The sequence below is a fragment of the Thermobia domestica genome, chromosome 15 (assembly GCF_964235325.1).
Source record: "Thermobia domestica chromosome 15, izTheDome1.hap1.1, whole genome shotgun sequence".
NCBI classification, from domain to species: domain Eukaryota; kingdom Metazoa; phylum Arthropoda; class Insecta; order Zygentoma; family Lepismatidae; genus Thermobia; species Thermobia domestica.
Window position 1 is genome coordinate 4,183,912 of NC_137468.1, and position 16,225 is coordinate 4,200,136.

General features: G+C 38.7%; 1 protein-coding gene across 3 annotated transcripts in view; it reads left to right on the forward strand.

Moving 5' to 3' along the window:
* Positions 1-16,225, forward strand: part of LOC145672040 (uncharacterized) — a 168,935-nt gene that overhangs the window by 96,966 nt on the left and 55,744 nt on the right. For all 3 annotated transcript variants that reach the window (XM_081741249.1, XM_081741247.1, XM_081741248.1), the window contains 2 exons: positions 7,976-8,048; positions 12,697-14,537. In XM_081741249.1, the coding sequence (XP_081597375.1) occupies positions 7,976-8,048; positions 12,697-14,537 (1,914 nt within the window). The remainder of the gene's footprint in view (positions 1-7,975; positions 8,049-12,696; positions 14,538-16,225) is intronic.

Below are 16,225 nucleotides of genomic sequence, written 5' to 3' on the forward strand. Positions count from 1 at the left end.
TCAATTACCGTTGAATTCATTTTTCTAGTCGCTGCCTTTACCTAGATTTTTGAGTAATTCAAATTCTGGTCACACTGTAATTTCTATGGATGGCAACACTGAAAATTCTTCCGACTTGTATTTTCAGGTGTAGAATAACATTATCTATTATTGTGGTAAGTTACATTTTATTACCTCTTTCCACTTACGAGAAACGGGCAAAAGAAAAATTATTAGTTTTTCAGAAATATTTAGTAGTCTGCAGCCTTAAGCTGAAGACATATTGTGTGCAAACATCGGGAAGCACCATACACCAAACTAGTATTTTGTATGTGCACCATGAGCTTTCTGCAGTGCAGCAAATCATCGAAGCCCTTTGGTAACAAGGCTATTGCAAAATGCAACCTCGATTTCACTGAACAACACCCGGATTATCTGTTCCTTGAATTCCATTCTATTTGAGATAGTTGTCTATTGAATCTTCTGCTCATATTGATCCACGAATTTTCAACTGGATTCATGTTAGGTGAGTTTGTAGGCCATATGAGTCTCTAAATAGTCATATTCTCGAACCACGTATTAACGAGTTTCGCTCGGTGACGAAGCATTATCGTCCTGGAAAATGAAGTAGTCCAAATTTTGTTTAGAAAAGTCATCTTTAGCTGTTGAAGAACTTTATGGACCAGAATTTGAAGATATTTTCGTGCATCAAACGATCCTTCACATATATCCGTCGTTCTGACGTCTTTAACGGTGAACCAAGCCCATACCATCACTCAGCAACTGAATATTTACATCTCTCAAACAAAATTGTTGTCAAGGTCCTTGTTTGTTCGTATCCACACCTTCACACCACCATCGTTTCCCACTATTCTAAACCTCTTTTCAACGAAGGAAACGACGTGCTTGCAGTTGTCATAAGTCCAAGTTGCATATCGACTCACAAAACTACATGTTGAAGTCCTCTGTGTTCTGTCAGTTTCGACTCTCTACGCCGTTTCTTCTTTGTAATATCCTCTTCATATAGTCAAGACAGTACAGTTGTACCAGTAACTCCAGTTCCAAAATCATGTCAAACTACACAAGGGATTTTTGGGGAAATCACTCCTTAAATCTGCAGTGCTGTTGATTTCGTTTAGCAATCTGCTCTGGATGATGCTTTATTTTTTCTTTCACACTGTTGACGAAGGGACGATTTGTTATGCTGTTTCCACTTGTGAATTACTCTTCCTGCCGTAGAATGATGCATTTTCAGTATTCCCTTAGAGATTTGCCTTAGCTGCGCAAAGCAAGAATTATGCCTTGTTCAGATGGCAACAAGTCACATTTCTTACCCATCTTATTTGTTTACAGTCCACATGTAGCAACAATATCGCACACAAACAACGTTGCGCAAGAACAATTTTGCCACTTGACACTGTTCAATCAATGAGAAAGCAAAGAACAATCATAAAATGCTATTTACCTCAGCCTACACATCACAAATGCACTGCAGAATTCTCAGTACAACAATTTACGAGACGAACTCAGTGCCATCTAGCGAAAATATTACTGATACACAAACAATCGGCAAGCGATGTCATACACCACAAGTGTCACAGATAACGCAAATAACCTATCCCATTCTTCATTTTCTTCTATTCCTCTTCTAACGTACTGCAACTATGGTTTTCTGTGTAAGTTAGCTGGAGAATTGACGTGTGGCTATTTTTTCTTTACAAACTGTATATATACATGTGTGTGTGTGTGTGTGTGTGTTGGAAAGTTAATCCTTCAGTTTTTATTGATACGCCTCGACGAATTGTGCATAATAATAATAATAATAATAATAATAATAATAATAATAATAATAATAATAATAATAATAATAATAATAATAATAATAATAATAATAATAATAAAAGAATTTAATATGAATATAAGTAAAAAGATGATAATATGTTATGAATATGAGGTAATTATGTAGAATAATTCTGAATTAAATCGTTATATGTAGCTATCCAAAGAACTGCATCATCTAGTTGACCATCTACAATTTGATTATTTTTGGATGAACTATGTATTCGTACATCTGGTAAAACGCCAAGTTATTGTTTTACTGTAGAAGTTTCTTTTTAATTGCCCGAGCCTCAAAACAATCAATGTGAAACATTCTCTTACTACAATTAGAATGGAAGGTGAGAGTGGTGCGTTTCACACCTGCGGGCAGAAGTCACATATATCGGACGTTCTACTACCAATCTGTAACAGTCTAGCTTTCGTGAGAGTTAAGTTATTTACTAAAAGATACTAGGCTTCTCTCATTGGGGATGCAAGATACGGAGCTTGAATGGTACGTCAAATAGCAGACCAATTGTGGTGCGATTCTCTGTCTTGAGATAGTGGGGTTACATTTATCAATTCAGATTGCAACAATGTGATATAGAGAGATTTAGGAGTCCAAGACGTGAAAAGATTGTCACTCGGAACCATCGACCAGACCAGGATGAACTCTAAGATGTATGTTGGACACGATTCAGGAAAACGAACGTGAGCAGGATTGTTGAATGGTCAAAGGCGATTTACCCAGCATTGGAACCATTGCGCAGTATGCGAGGAGGCATGTACTCAGATTATGGAGGGCGGTGATGTATAAAGAGCTCGACATTTGTGACGCACAACCGCCACATGAAGACGGAAGATATAAAACACGTCGTTGCACGCGGAACATGTAGCCTTTCCATATAAACCAACCAAGTAATAGATCAATTTTGCGCACATATTTGTTAATCAGTGGAAAAAGACGCGCTAGAAACCAGAGTTTGGAACTAATGCAAATATTCAGATATTTAATACGTTGAGCTATAGTAAAAGTACGTAGGCGGCAAACTGCTAAGTTCATACGCAGCACCTGGAGTAATGTCTGCCAATGCGGGATGGGACTTGAAATCGGACATCTAAAATGACTGATTCTGTCTTGCAAGTCAGAGAGTCTAATACGTCCCTGGGAAGCAAGGCTTGAAAGTTATTGACCGTCAAAAGAGCTGTTTTGTGTAGGTTAAGTTGCCAACTACTCGTTAGGGAAAAGCTTTTGACTCTTCGTAAAGCTGAGACAATTTGAAAAGTGGTAACACAGATAAGCGTTAAATCATCCATACACGAAATGACTGTTGATTGATGGAAACTTTGAAGAGTTGATGTAGAGGAGTGCTGGAAATGATGAAGTAGAGGATCTCGTGCAAGGCAAAATAATATCCCCGAAAGAGCGCAACCTTGTCTGACACCTTTATAAATCCTAAATGGGGAGGGGGGAAGATGGCCTTAAGTTAAACTGGAAAGTAGCATTATGATAAATCTGGTGCAAAACGCTATCTGAGAAGGGAAGTGACACTTGCAAGGCTGCAAACAAATAAGAGTGGTTTAGGGTGTCCAAGGCTTTTCGAAAACCGTACGTAGGAACTCTACGGGAAGAGATCGAAGTCGAGCATAATCAGGGGGGTCGCAAGCGCGGCGTAAATATTGTGGGAGAGGTGTAACGCCGTTTGAGCGGGGCAGATGTACGAAAGGATAACTTGCTTAATACGACTGGCTAAAAGCTTAGTGAAAAGTTTGCAATCTGTGTTCGGAAGTGTGATAGTACGCCACGTCTGTCGGATTGCCATCTTTGGGTACTAGAATGATAACGCCTGCATTGATAGACCGGTCCACCTTGCAACAGAAATTAAGTAATTCACAGAGTATTGGACCGACCAGTGTAGAGAAGCTTGAGTAAAAGTGGTACCCGATCCCATCTTTGCCCGGAGATGTATTTCGTTTAACTTGGGAGAGGATTGTCTGTATTTCGGAAAGAGTGATGGGCGCAAGGAAAGAAGTGCAGTCTTGTTCGGATAGGTACGATGGGATCTTGGCAAGGAAAGGGGGAGGTAATACTCTATTAACGTCGGGTAATTAGTACAATGACGTGTAATGTTCCTGAAAATGCTCGTGCAATTCATCTTTAACAGTGAGCTGTTGTCCATCCATACTTCACATAGGACACTGTATAAGAATTCGTGCATTTCACGATAGTTTTGGATATGTAATTTCCCCATGACTTGAAAGAAGGTTCGAATTTATGGTTTAATGCAGTGACACCACCACATGTTAATATTAGGGTACATCGTACGAGCTCGTAGCCATCCTGTCCAACTAGCATTAAAAAAACACCGGACTTGGTCGATGGTTAAAAGTTGACTGTTTAATTTCCAATAACTGCGATCGTACAATTTTGGAAGTGGCTTCGGAAAGCGTAACACCAGCTTAATACCTGTATGGTTTGTAAAGCAAGCCGCATATTGCTGTATATCAAATACTCTGCTTAAAAGACTTGCCGGGAGATAGCATCTGTCCAAGCGTGAGTCCACTTGGACTGATTTGAAAGTATGATTCTTATGAAAACGAAGCAAAATGTCTTTTAAACACAAATGTGTAATAAAACGATGAAAAGCAGGAGATGGGTGATGTTCACCGCTAGTATCTTGAGGAAACATGTGACAATTCATGTCTCCAAGAAATAAAATTGGATATTATATAATAGGTAGCATATCAACAACTTCTTCGTGATAAAAATATTCGCGGGCCGTACGCTGACTTGTCTCTGAGGGCCCGTAGACAGCCAAAATGCATATACCATCAAAAACACATCGAATGGCCTGCCCTTACGAGGATAGGTCTATATAACTTGCGTGGAGGCCTCGTTTCACAAGTAAAGCAGTAACCAATGATGAGGGCGCAATATTGACAATGGCAGTATAATTAGACACAAAGGATTTGTCGGGATCCTTTACCTCCTGCAAACAATAAATATCAGCATCATGAAGCGCGCTAACAGCTCTTTATTCGGTATGCTGTTTTTAGAATTAATATTTAAAGTTAAATACGAACGGGAGTTTACCCAGCGTTCATTAGGTAAAACACAAGAAGCGTACCCACAAGATGAATGTGTATCTTATAAGGCAGTAAAATATCCAGGACACATACTGCAAGTGTATACTTCGCCCGCAGCACAATACATACACCAAATAAATCTGGTAAACACTATACATATTGTTGACCACAGAGAAAAAAAGATAAGCACTGGATTGTAAACACAAAACCATAAACTTCGCAAAAACGGGTTAATATCGCGGCTATACATAAACAGCAAAAATCCAAATTTACATAGCTTTCCCACATAATGCAAGTAACACAAGCAGGAAGCAAAACACCAGAACAGCAAACAGCTGTTGATGACGAGACGAAGCAAATAAACCAATGAAGTCTTACCACAATTACTATTCCACAAGGCCAGGCGTTTGGAGGACACACACACTTTCTCGTATATTCGGTTTACGCTTTTGCATGTCTTTCACTGATAATATAAGCGAAAAACAGTTCGTATCATCACTGAAGACATCAGTGGGCAGAGTTACAGCTGGACGAAGAACTTAAGTCTTGGTCATGTCATGTTTAGCAGAAGGAAGATTTGTCACTGGATCATGAAGTACGACTGTCACATATGAAGCGAGAGATTAGGGTGGTGTAGTTGGGGGACCTCGGGGGAGCGTGACAACCCGTTATCCAAATCAGTGGGAACAGAGGGCTGCTTATCTGTTAATGTGGAAGCGGATGAGTCGATTGATGTCAATTGGGGGAAGTAAGTTTCTGAAGTAAGCAGGGGTGTTGACACTTGTTGGGACGTAGCGTCGGAATTTGTAGCACTAACAGAGGACGTCAAAGGCACAAATCGTTCGGGTCCATGGCGTGTAGTTTTTGTAACTTTACGGAGATCTGTCATTACGGGGGGTGTCCTCTTCCGGCCACATGGACCGGGCAAGACGTCGCCGCGGTTTACACATGGAAATAAGGTGGTCGAGTGATCCACAAGCATGGCAAGTTTGTAACTGTTTTGGATAGGAGACATTGCCTTTAATAGTGTCGAAATGTAATCGAGTAGGGATATGTTTTCTAACGTCATCGAAAGAAACATTATATAGGCGTATAGGGAACACAGTTTTCCAGACTTCATACTCAACGTTTTTAATTTCACCATAATTACACAATACCTGAGACATATGTTCATTAGGAAAATCGAATGACAATCCATAATTTTAACTCTCGTGATATTAACTTGTGCATCCATAATATACACATCACTGACAGATTGATCAAAATGGGTAAAATGTAATTTGTCTGGAGCCTTAGACATAAACTTTTCCTAACAATCACTATTTTTGAATTGAACAAAAATGCAGTACTCTTCGTTATGGAGCTGTAAAGCTTGGATATCCTCAAATATGTCGTGAAAATGCGCACATGACCATGCATGGAATTCAGCCGGGCTAGGGCGTATCGTCCGTGTGGCTTTGTCAAAAACCAAATTTTACACTGTTCTTGCGAAGTTCTTACATAGTACCACTAACATTGCAGCTACAAAACACTACCAAAACTTGTAAAACCCTGTTCAGTTATACTGTAGTAGTATAGCAAATAAAAGTCGAAACTCGCAAAAAATGTCACTGTTTCCGGAGCTTACTATCAACGTCTACTCACGGCAACAGTCAGTCACCGAATCCTCCACATTGTAGGCAACAATTAACCGCGCCTACAGGGATTTACAAAAATGAAAATGAAATGAAATCTTACCTGCTAGGTCTATAATTGCTTATTTTCGTACTGGATGTTGTACGTATTATTATTATTATTATTAGTAGTAGGAGTTAGTCTGTTCATTGAATACATAATAAATAGTCCTAAATCATTAGATATTTACGTATATTGTCAGCAATAGGAATTCGTTTACAAATCCACGGTGAGACTTGAAATCAAAATGGAATTAAAATATTTTGGATAAATTTTCATCAATGTAAAATGAAGAACAGTCACGTACACAGAATTCATCAACAGGGGGAAATTTAAAGCTCGCAAGCTCATATTGTATCAGGATTGCTTTAAACATATCTTGAAATGTTAAATCCGTATTTTTCCGTAATGTCTTGTTGAAGGGAATTGTTAAAACCCAGAATCCATCCGCTCTTTATACGCCACTGTAGTAAAGGGTGTTTTTTGAGAAGCAAACTTTATGTTGAAATAAAATACAGAAAAAATAATATCCATAAAATTGGCTTTATTTGACAAATGATTGTATGGCATTAATGTTTGAATCTGACTTCGGGCATGTGGCCACCGCGTCTGGCGCGTACATGCCGTAATCTGGAGGTCCCATTTTCACACCCTCTTCGCAGTAAATCAGACTGTATTTCGGCAATAACACATCAAATATTGGCTTTCAAGTGCTCTCGGCGTAGACATTCGATTTTACATATCTCCAGAGAAAATAATCTAATGGCGTCGACGCACGAATGAAATGACCAGTTAACAGGTTCATTTCGTGAGAGTAATCGTTCACGAAATGTTTCTTTCAGTAAATTAATTGTGGCACGCGCTGTGTGATATGTTGCGACGTGCTGCTGAAACCACGTATTTGCAACATTAATGTATGACCATTGAGGCACGAAAAAGTTAGTAATCATGTCTCTGTTCCACTCACCGTTGACTCTAGCGTTCTGACAAGCATCATTTTTGAACAAAACGTATGGACGAATGATTCCACCGGATGCATATTATCGTTTAGAGTAAACGTATTGCAAAAACCTTCAATAATTTCTCGAATTAATTACCCTGATTTACGATTATAAGCATCGTAAAATGCACGTAATGCCCGTTGAGCTTGTCGAATTGAACCATAGTTTTCAAAGTAAATTTGCACAATTTGCAAAGTTTGCTCCCGCGTACGTAAGTCTATTCATTATGAATTGCCAAACCACACTAACCTCAAAACAAACTGGAACTGTAATATCAGCTGTCCTAGAAAACACTGTTGCCAGTTAAAAGTTCTCCGACTCTAAAAAAAAAGTCCTTTAGAAGATAGACAGCAGATTGAATGACGAACCAATAAAAACTTTAAATATTCTAACAAACAAAAAAACCTTTTTTTCAGGGTGTAGCTCTGTTTTTCCTTCTCCTAGTGCTGTGCTTTATGCCAAAAGACGAAAGTGAACAAAAGCAAACAGGTAACTATAAGCTATTATTACTTTCTGTGCATGTATGGTTAACATATTCCACGTGATGTTTCAAACCGGGAAAATTCAGGCAGAAAGGATATTGTCAAAAGCTATGATCAAGGCATAATTTATAGACTATGTCCGCCCACAGAATTAGTAAAAGGGTAGACAATTTCCCTCCTGGGTTTTCTAAAGGCTTCAGTTCTTCGAAATAATCCAAAACACATTTGGATACACTGTTACTATACATTTATATTAAATACTCTCTTTTTTCACCCACTATCTCCGATCATCGATATATCACATAAGACGTACCTGAAACATCAAAAATAACCCTCGTCAACATCGAAAACCTTCTGCCAACGTTCTAGAAGACCATGGATTCCATCGCGGTAGAAATTGGTGGGCCGTGAAACGAAGAAGATATCAAGTGCATTTTGCACATCAACTATGGATTTGACTTGACGTCTTCTAAGGTGGTTGTTCAAGGAGTGGAACAGGTGATAATTGGACGGTGCACTGTCCAGGGAGTATGGCGGATGCAATAGTGTTTCCCATCAAGCCATAGAATGGTGTCCCGGGTCATCCTAGTCATGTGAGGCTTAGCGTTGTCCTGTTACAGGAGGATCCCTTCGCGATTCAGAAGTGCTGGGTCCAGAATTTTGAGTTTTTCTTGAACACGGTTCAGCTGCTGACAGTACACAATTGTATTGATGTTCTCAGCAACTGGTAGCAGTTCCCGATGCGCGATGCCACGAGCAATAAACCAAACACACAGGAGGATCTTCTTCTGGTGCATTGCTGGTTTCGGCTGTTTTGGAACCGGTTCATAGAATGCTAACCAATGATGACGGCGTCGTGGAGCTTTGTACAGAATCCACTTCTCATCACATGTCAACACCCTGTCCAGAAATGGTACCTTCCTCACATAAGGCAGCAAAGAAACAGGTGTCTGCTCGCGTTGTCTTCTGGCCCGGAGTCAAATCATGTGGGACCCATCGACCCAACTTGTAGTGCTTCCCAAGTTGTTGAAGGTGTTGCCGAATGGTTTCTGTACTCGCACTGAATTGTAGTCCCAGTTCCTCACATGTCGGGCCACTGTTCGCCTTAATTGCTGCTTGAAGATCTTCATTTTGTACATGAATTGATCTTCCGGCAAGTGATGTATCTTCGAGTATTTCGTCACCGCCCTTAAACTTATTAAACCACTGTTGCACTGTCGGCATAGTCACGAAAGGTCTGGCATATCTTCTGCCCCGCTGCAGCTGAGTTTGGCCCCGGTTTGAATTTGTACAGTATACATGCCCTTGTGACTCTCTGTGGAGATCCCATGTTTATTGTGTACTTACGCAAGTTTCCGGTGTAACTGAACTGCCACAACCAGGTAGTATGTTGGATATACCCACACCAACAACTGACGTTCGCCTTATCTGCATTCTTATTCAACTCACGGTGTGAGGGCCAATTGAACACTGACATCCACAAAAAGCTACACAACTTTCTTGGTTACCTTTATAGTATTTTATTAGTTCCAAAATTTCGTAACCTAGGGTATTTGGAAATAAATGGAGAAGTTAGGGAAGTATAAAATCTAGATCTTCCAACTTTATCTGGTATTTCAACATTCTTGAATCTGAAAATATACACCCATAACATAAACGTATCCCGTTTTGACTTATAAATAACTATTTACATCTAATTAACGTTAGCAAAGCAAATGCAGTTTAACCTCGTTAATGTGAATATTTGTTTGCTCAGGCTGTTCGGATTTTCAAAAAATTCGGATTACTAAGGAATGTTAAAATACGACCAAAACAAAAATACATGAACATACATGAATTTACTGACAGTAGTTGTCACTGCCCATGATTTATCTGTTAAAAAAAAAAAATTAACCTTCTCTGCGATAATGCACTTAGCATGTTATTTTTGGCCCTCTGCTGCACTATCCATGTGTAAAGTGCTTGTTCAACTTCCACAGTTTCAGTGGTTCTCAAAAGTTCGTCGGTTTTTCGGGCCACATTCCGTACAATAGTAAGAAATTATCTTATTTCTCTTACTTTTAATGTCAAGCATTGTCGGTTTACCAACACCGTATTCTGAGGCAAGTTTTCCCAAACTTTTTCCATTGTCCAGTCGCTTGATAATCTTGCACTTGTCTTCTAAAGTTAGCGTAACATGTTTCCTTTCCGACGACATCTTGGCAACGCATGCCTGACTGCACACAACTACAATACGTATTCTACTACACACTGTACACTCCTGAAAATGGATTGACCTAACTAATCCTGATAGCTTTGTTTATATTTGTTTACGCTTGCATTGTTGTGATATGAAAATCTAAAAATACAGTACGTATGTACAGATGATGACTAAAGACCGTTCGGAGCACCATGCGAGCGGATTAACGAGTTTTTACTGTATTACTTTTCGTGCCCAAACATCTCACCCTAAGCAACTAAATCCTAACATTGTCTTTTGCTATTTTGTGTCCACTAATTTTAGTGGCTAATTCTTCTCGTTCCCTTTCAATTATTCCATATAACAAATTAATTGTAAGAGCATAAATTGTATTTTTCCTTCAAATATATAACAGGAAATTAAATGTACACTGTAAGTGCACAAATTGTGTTCTTCCTTCAAATATATAACAAATTAATTGTAAGTGCATAAATTGTGTTCTTCCTTCAAATATATAACAACAAATTAATTGTAAGTGCATAAATTGTGTTCCTCCTTCAAATATATAACAACAAATTAATTGTAAGAGCATAAATTGTGTTCTTCCTTCAAATATAAAACAACAAATTAATTGTAAGTGCATAAATTGTGTTCTTCCTTCAAATATATAACAACAAATTAATTGTAAGAGGATAAATTGTGTTCTTCCTTCAAATATATAACAACAAATTAATTGTAAGAGGATAAATTGTGTTCTTCCTTCAAATATACAGGGTGAGCACAGAAACAGTATCAGGTTTCAAATTAATGTAAATTTAATATACGAAGGAATATTTTTGCTGAAATTTTGAACAGTGATACATAAACTCAAAAAGTTTTTGTAGCAATAATTCACCCTAAGGAGTTGACAGCATCATTGATGCGTTCTTGGAGATCGTTCAGAGTTGCGGGTAGTGGAGGTGCATACACTTTGTCCTTCACAAATCCCCACAGAAAGAAGTCACAAACAGTGAGGTCAGGTGATCTTGGAGGCCACTTGCAAAGAACTTGATCATTGACTACAGAGCGCCCTATCCATTGGTTTGGGCGGTTCTCGTTTAGAAACCTGCGTACAGCACGATGCCAGTGTGGCGGTGCTCCATCTTGTTGTAGAACGAAGTCGTCTATCTTTGCATTACTAAGTTGCGGTATCATCCACTTACGTAGCAATGATAAGTAACTTTCACCTGTAATTGTTTGTTCCTGAAAGAAGAACGGACCGTGCACCCGACGCTCTGATACTGCACAAAAACATTGATTTTCGGTGAGTCACTTTCCACATTTACAGTTTCATGAGGATTCTGGGTTCCCCATATCCTTACATTTTGTCTATTCACCTTTCCACTTAAGTAAAATGTCGCCTCATCGCTGAAAATGATCTTCGTCAGAAAGTTTTCGTCGTCCTCCATGAAATTTTGCATAGTCTCACAGAACTCACGGCGCTTTACCTTGTCTTGTGGGTATAACTTCTGAACCAACTGCAGTCGGTACGGGTAACACCGCAAACGCTTGCGTAAGATCTTGCTTACTGTTATTTGTGGCATTTACAACTCTCTGCTAGCTTTACGTGTAGACTTCTGTGGGCTGTGTACGGAGGCTGCTCTTACGCGCTCCACAGTTTCCTCGGAGACTGGGTGTCGCCCTGAATGTCCTTTTCTTTGATCATAAATGCACCCCGTCTCAATAAACGTTCTATGCCACTTTACAATGGATTTGTGTGTGGGTGGATCAGCATTACATTGTCGTTTGAAATCACGCTGCACTTTCACAAAACTGCTTGTTGTTGCAAATTGTGAAACGCACCAGCTTCGTTACTGTGGGGTGAACGCCATTTTCGATGTTACTGCCCTCTAGCTGCCCTGGTCAGAACTAGGATTCTGAAAAGATAGATGGGAAAAATACTTTGAGTTTACTGAGCTTTGTACAAAATTTCATGTAAATATTCAATTAAATGTTAATTATATGGCACTTTAAAATTAGGTACTGTTTCTGTGCTCAGGCTGCATAACAACAAATTAATTGTAAGAGCATAAATTGTGTTCTTCCTTCAAATATACAACTATCCAAAGGCAAGTCTACCGTAACGATTAGCTGTTATTTTCAATGTAGAAAATATATCGCTGAAATTTCATTCTTGCCCTCTGCTCTTTAACAGTGTCTTATAACTAAGAGTTCAAGAATAAATCCTGCATTTTCCTTTTTTTTTTTTAAAAAAAAAAAAAGCGAATATATATTCCTTGAAATGATTGGTTCGTTACCAAATTACATTTTATTTCATCTTTTATTTTGTAACCACTGATATACACACATTTTAATATTTGCAGCATAAATTAGCACAAATTGCGTACAATATGTATTTATATATTACAAATGTTGTAGTAGCAAGGATACTTGTGCTTCTTAACTTAGCTGAAGTTTTTTTTTATTATTGTTTTAGAGAAGTTACGAATCAAACTGATGGCGATGCTTAACAGAAGGAAGGAACGACAGTACTGGTATCTGAATGAATGGTTTTGTGGTGGTGTGTATAGTAAAAAGGCGGAGAATTTTAAACCACAGGTACCTCCCTTTTGGGAAGAAGACCCATATTTACTCCGAACTGACAGAGAATGGTATACTGACCAAGGTGAACGACGTTCTCTAGTAGATGGGGAATGGGTGACGTTAAGTGACGGTAAAAAGTACCAGTATCACGAGGACGGGACCCTTGAAGATAGTGAAGGCAATCACTTTTTTGTCAATTCTGAGGGACTTTTCAGTGAAGGAAAGATTGTTGATGGGCGATGGGTGCAATCTGAAAATAACGAGTGGATTCAACTTACTGATTGCATATTTGCTACGGCTGAAGATGGGAAACGATACGAGATTCGTAAAGGAGAGTGGGTGGTCGGTACCGATGGTCAGTGGTATCTTTATGCGGGAGATAAAACTTTAAAAACAGTAGATGGTGATACTATTCCTGTTGATGAGGATGGGAATTTTAAGAGTTATTATTCAATTAAGGGAGGAGGGTGGTTTGAAACTATTGACGGTAGATGGCTTCAGAGTTCCAATGGCAAATGGTACCAAGGAGAAGACGGCAACTATTACCAAATTAGAGGGGGAGAATATGTGAAAGATAATAATGGCAAATGGTATGAATATAGAAACTTCGCTCACTTCGAGGGAGAAGGTGGCGAGTGGTACCCGTATCTGGAAAATGACACAGTGCAAGACTCAAATGGAAATGAATTAGTGGTTACAGATGGGGGTTGGTTCAAAAATGAACAGGGGCAATTGGAACAGCACCAAGCAAACAGATTCTATGTGAAAGATGGATTGACTGTTGAACTCATCGACGGCGAATGGGTAAAGGCAAGCGACGGCAACATGTATCAGTATGTAGGCGGATTGTGGATACAAGGACCAGGCGGATGGTTTCAACTTACAGACGACGGCTGGCTGATCGATGAAAATGGCAAGCGATTGAAGATGAGCGGTGACGGTAAATTTACAGGCCTTGACAATCAAAGTCTTGGAGTCGTTGACAGCGGTTTTTCTCGAGACAAAGACGGACAATGGGTTCAGAGCGTTAAAGACAAGTGGATTCAGAAAGGGGACGGATCATGGTGTGAACTGGCAACTGATGATGCATGGTATGATGAATCTGACAAAATGTGGTATAAACTTAGGTTGGATGAATGGGTGCAAGGAAGTGATGGTAACTGGTACATGTACACAGGAAATGGATTTCTTCAAGACATAAACGGTAAGCTCCATGCATTTCTAAATGGAAAAATTCTACTCGGAAAGGACAAAGAGTGTACGATTACTGACAGTGGTTGGTTTAAAGACAAAAAGAAGAACTGGACACAACGTAAAGCTGGTTTCTATTACGACGAAACGGACGGTAAATGGTACGAGTCAGGGAAACCAAAGTGGTTCTCAGAAAAAGATAAGCTAATGTATCAGATAAGAGAAAACGAATGGATGGAAGCAACCGATGGAAGGTGGTACAAGTACCTCGGAAACGAAATGATAGAAACTCCACCGATAGAGTCTACAGATCCGGAAGTAAAACCTCTGAAAGGACAGGCGTACAAAATCACTGGCGACGGATATTTCACAGATTTCGAAGGAAATAAACATCGTCTTATGAAGGGCGGATGGTTTCAAGGAGCTAACGGCAATTGGTCTCACAATGTTGACAATAGTCTCGCCGAAAAGGCAGACATACATAAGAAGTATCCTGGCTGGGAACACGGAGATGACTTGGCTAAGATAATTCGTGAAAAAGAGGTAAGTCGTCTACAAAGTATCATTTCATTTTCTTTGCATATTTACTACTAACCTGAAATATAGGATGTCTCAATAGTTCCCTGACAAGGTAACTCTGTTATTATAAGAGTAACAAAAAAATGAAAGAGGGAAACCGTCTCCAAATATGATGTTTTCGATCTATAGTGAAGGATTTTTTTTTAATCGGACGAGCCGTTTGGGCAGTACACTCCTTATGCACCTAATGTCAAATGAAAATGCAACGTTGCCATTTACTTGGACCCACAACATAAGTGAATGAAGTTACTATCTTTTATGCTAAAGTGTCAATGGCCAGGCACCATTTCAAACAGTAACTGCATTCACTTATGGTGTTGGTCCAGTTAAATGGCAACGTTGCACTTTCATTAAACATTGGACGCTTAAAGAGTGTACAAACGGCTCGTCCAATTTTAAAAAATCCTTCACTTTAGATTGGAAACATCATATTTGCAGACGGTTTCCCTCCTTACATTTTGTTGTAACTCTAATACTAACAGAGTTACCCCATGTGAAATTACTTTTGAGACAACCTGTATAAATCTTCTGTAAATGGAAACTATGTTCTAAGCTACTGATCAACAGATAATTGCATAATAATAACAATATAAATAATTCGGAAATAGTAACAGTCCCATTTCCAGTAGAGTAGTTACAATTCTGACAGTTTTTTAACACATAATTTATTTATATACAGGCTTCATTTTTTTCAAAGCATTCAGTTTTATTTTCTAAAAAAAAAAAAAAAAAAAGAACTAGTTCTCCGACGGACAACCATATATAATGAATACCCAACTCTTAAACAACTATATTCTAGTTTCTGAATCAGGAAATTAGTTGAATCAAAGGCCTCGAACTCACTAGATTTCCGGGCAATTCTTCCATAAATGACTTTTGCGGAAATGTATACACAGCTAACTCGATTTATCTCTATTTAAAAAAATCATTATAGAAAGTGTTCATTGGATGAAGTTTAACAATTATATTATAAACAATCATACATCTGTTATATTATTGACCAGTATACAAGACGTTTCTCTAATCTAAGAGATACAAATCCATTCCATACAATTTGTCCTTTCTGGCACTTGCTTAACTCTGTTTTTCTTTCTTGCACGTGGTCATAATAATCAGGCAAGAAGAACTGTTTCTACTTCAACAATACGTTCAGCCAATTATAGTGGGTTCATTCCTTTCGCTCTGCAATAGTAAACATTCTACCCTTTTCGCACATTGCCAATTTGAATACAAACAAATGCCAATTTGAGTACTGGACCTGCTGGTTATTGAGAGCATTATTTTTAGTTCTCTTTCGTTTCATTGCATTTTGTAAAACTGAGATTTAGTTGCAGTGAATAATTTCGTGTTTCAATACCGGACACAAAAGCTGGCAACACAGCATTGAACACCACGTGTGCGCAGCGAGCTGGCAGAAAAGGCAAGTATCAATTGCACTATAGTTGGTAGTTTAAGTGAATAAATTGGGTACATTACTACGGATTATGAACACTCTGGTAAAAAAATAAAAAAAAGTTACTTTTTCACTCCGATGGAGTCTGACAGATCTTAATTGTATCTTTCGCGAATATTGTCTTTGTTTTATCTTTCTGCTCATCCCCAAGATCTGAGTGTTGTTCTGTTTGTTTTTCGTATTATAAAGTTACCAATAT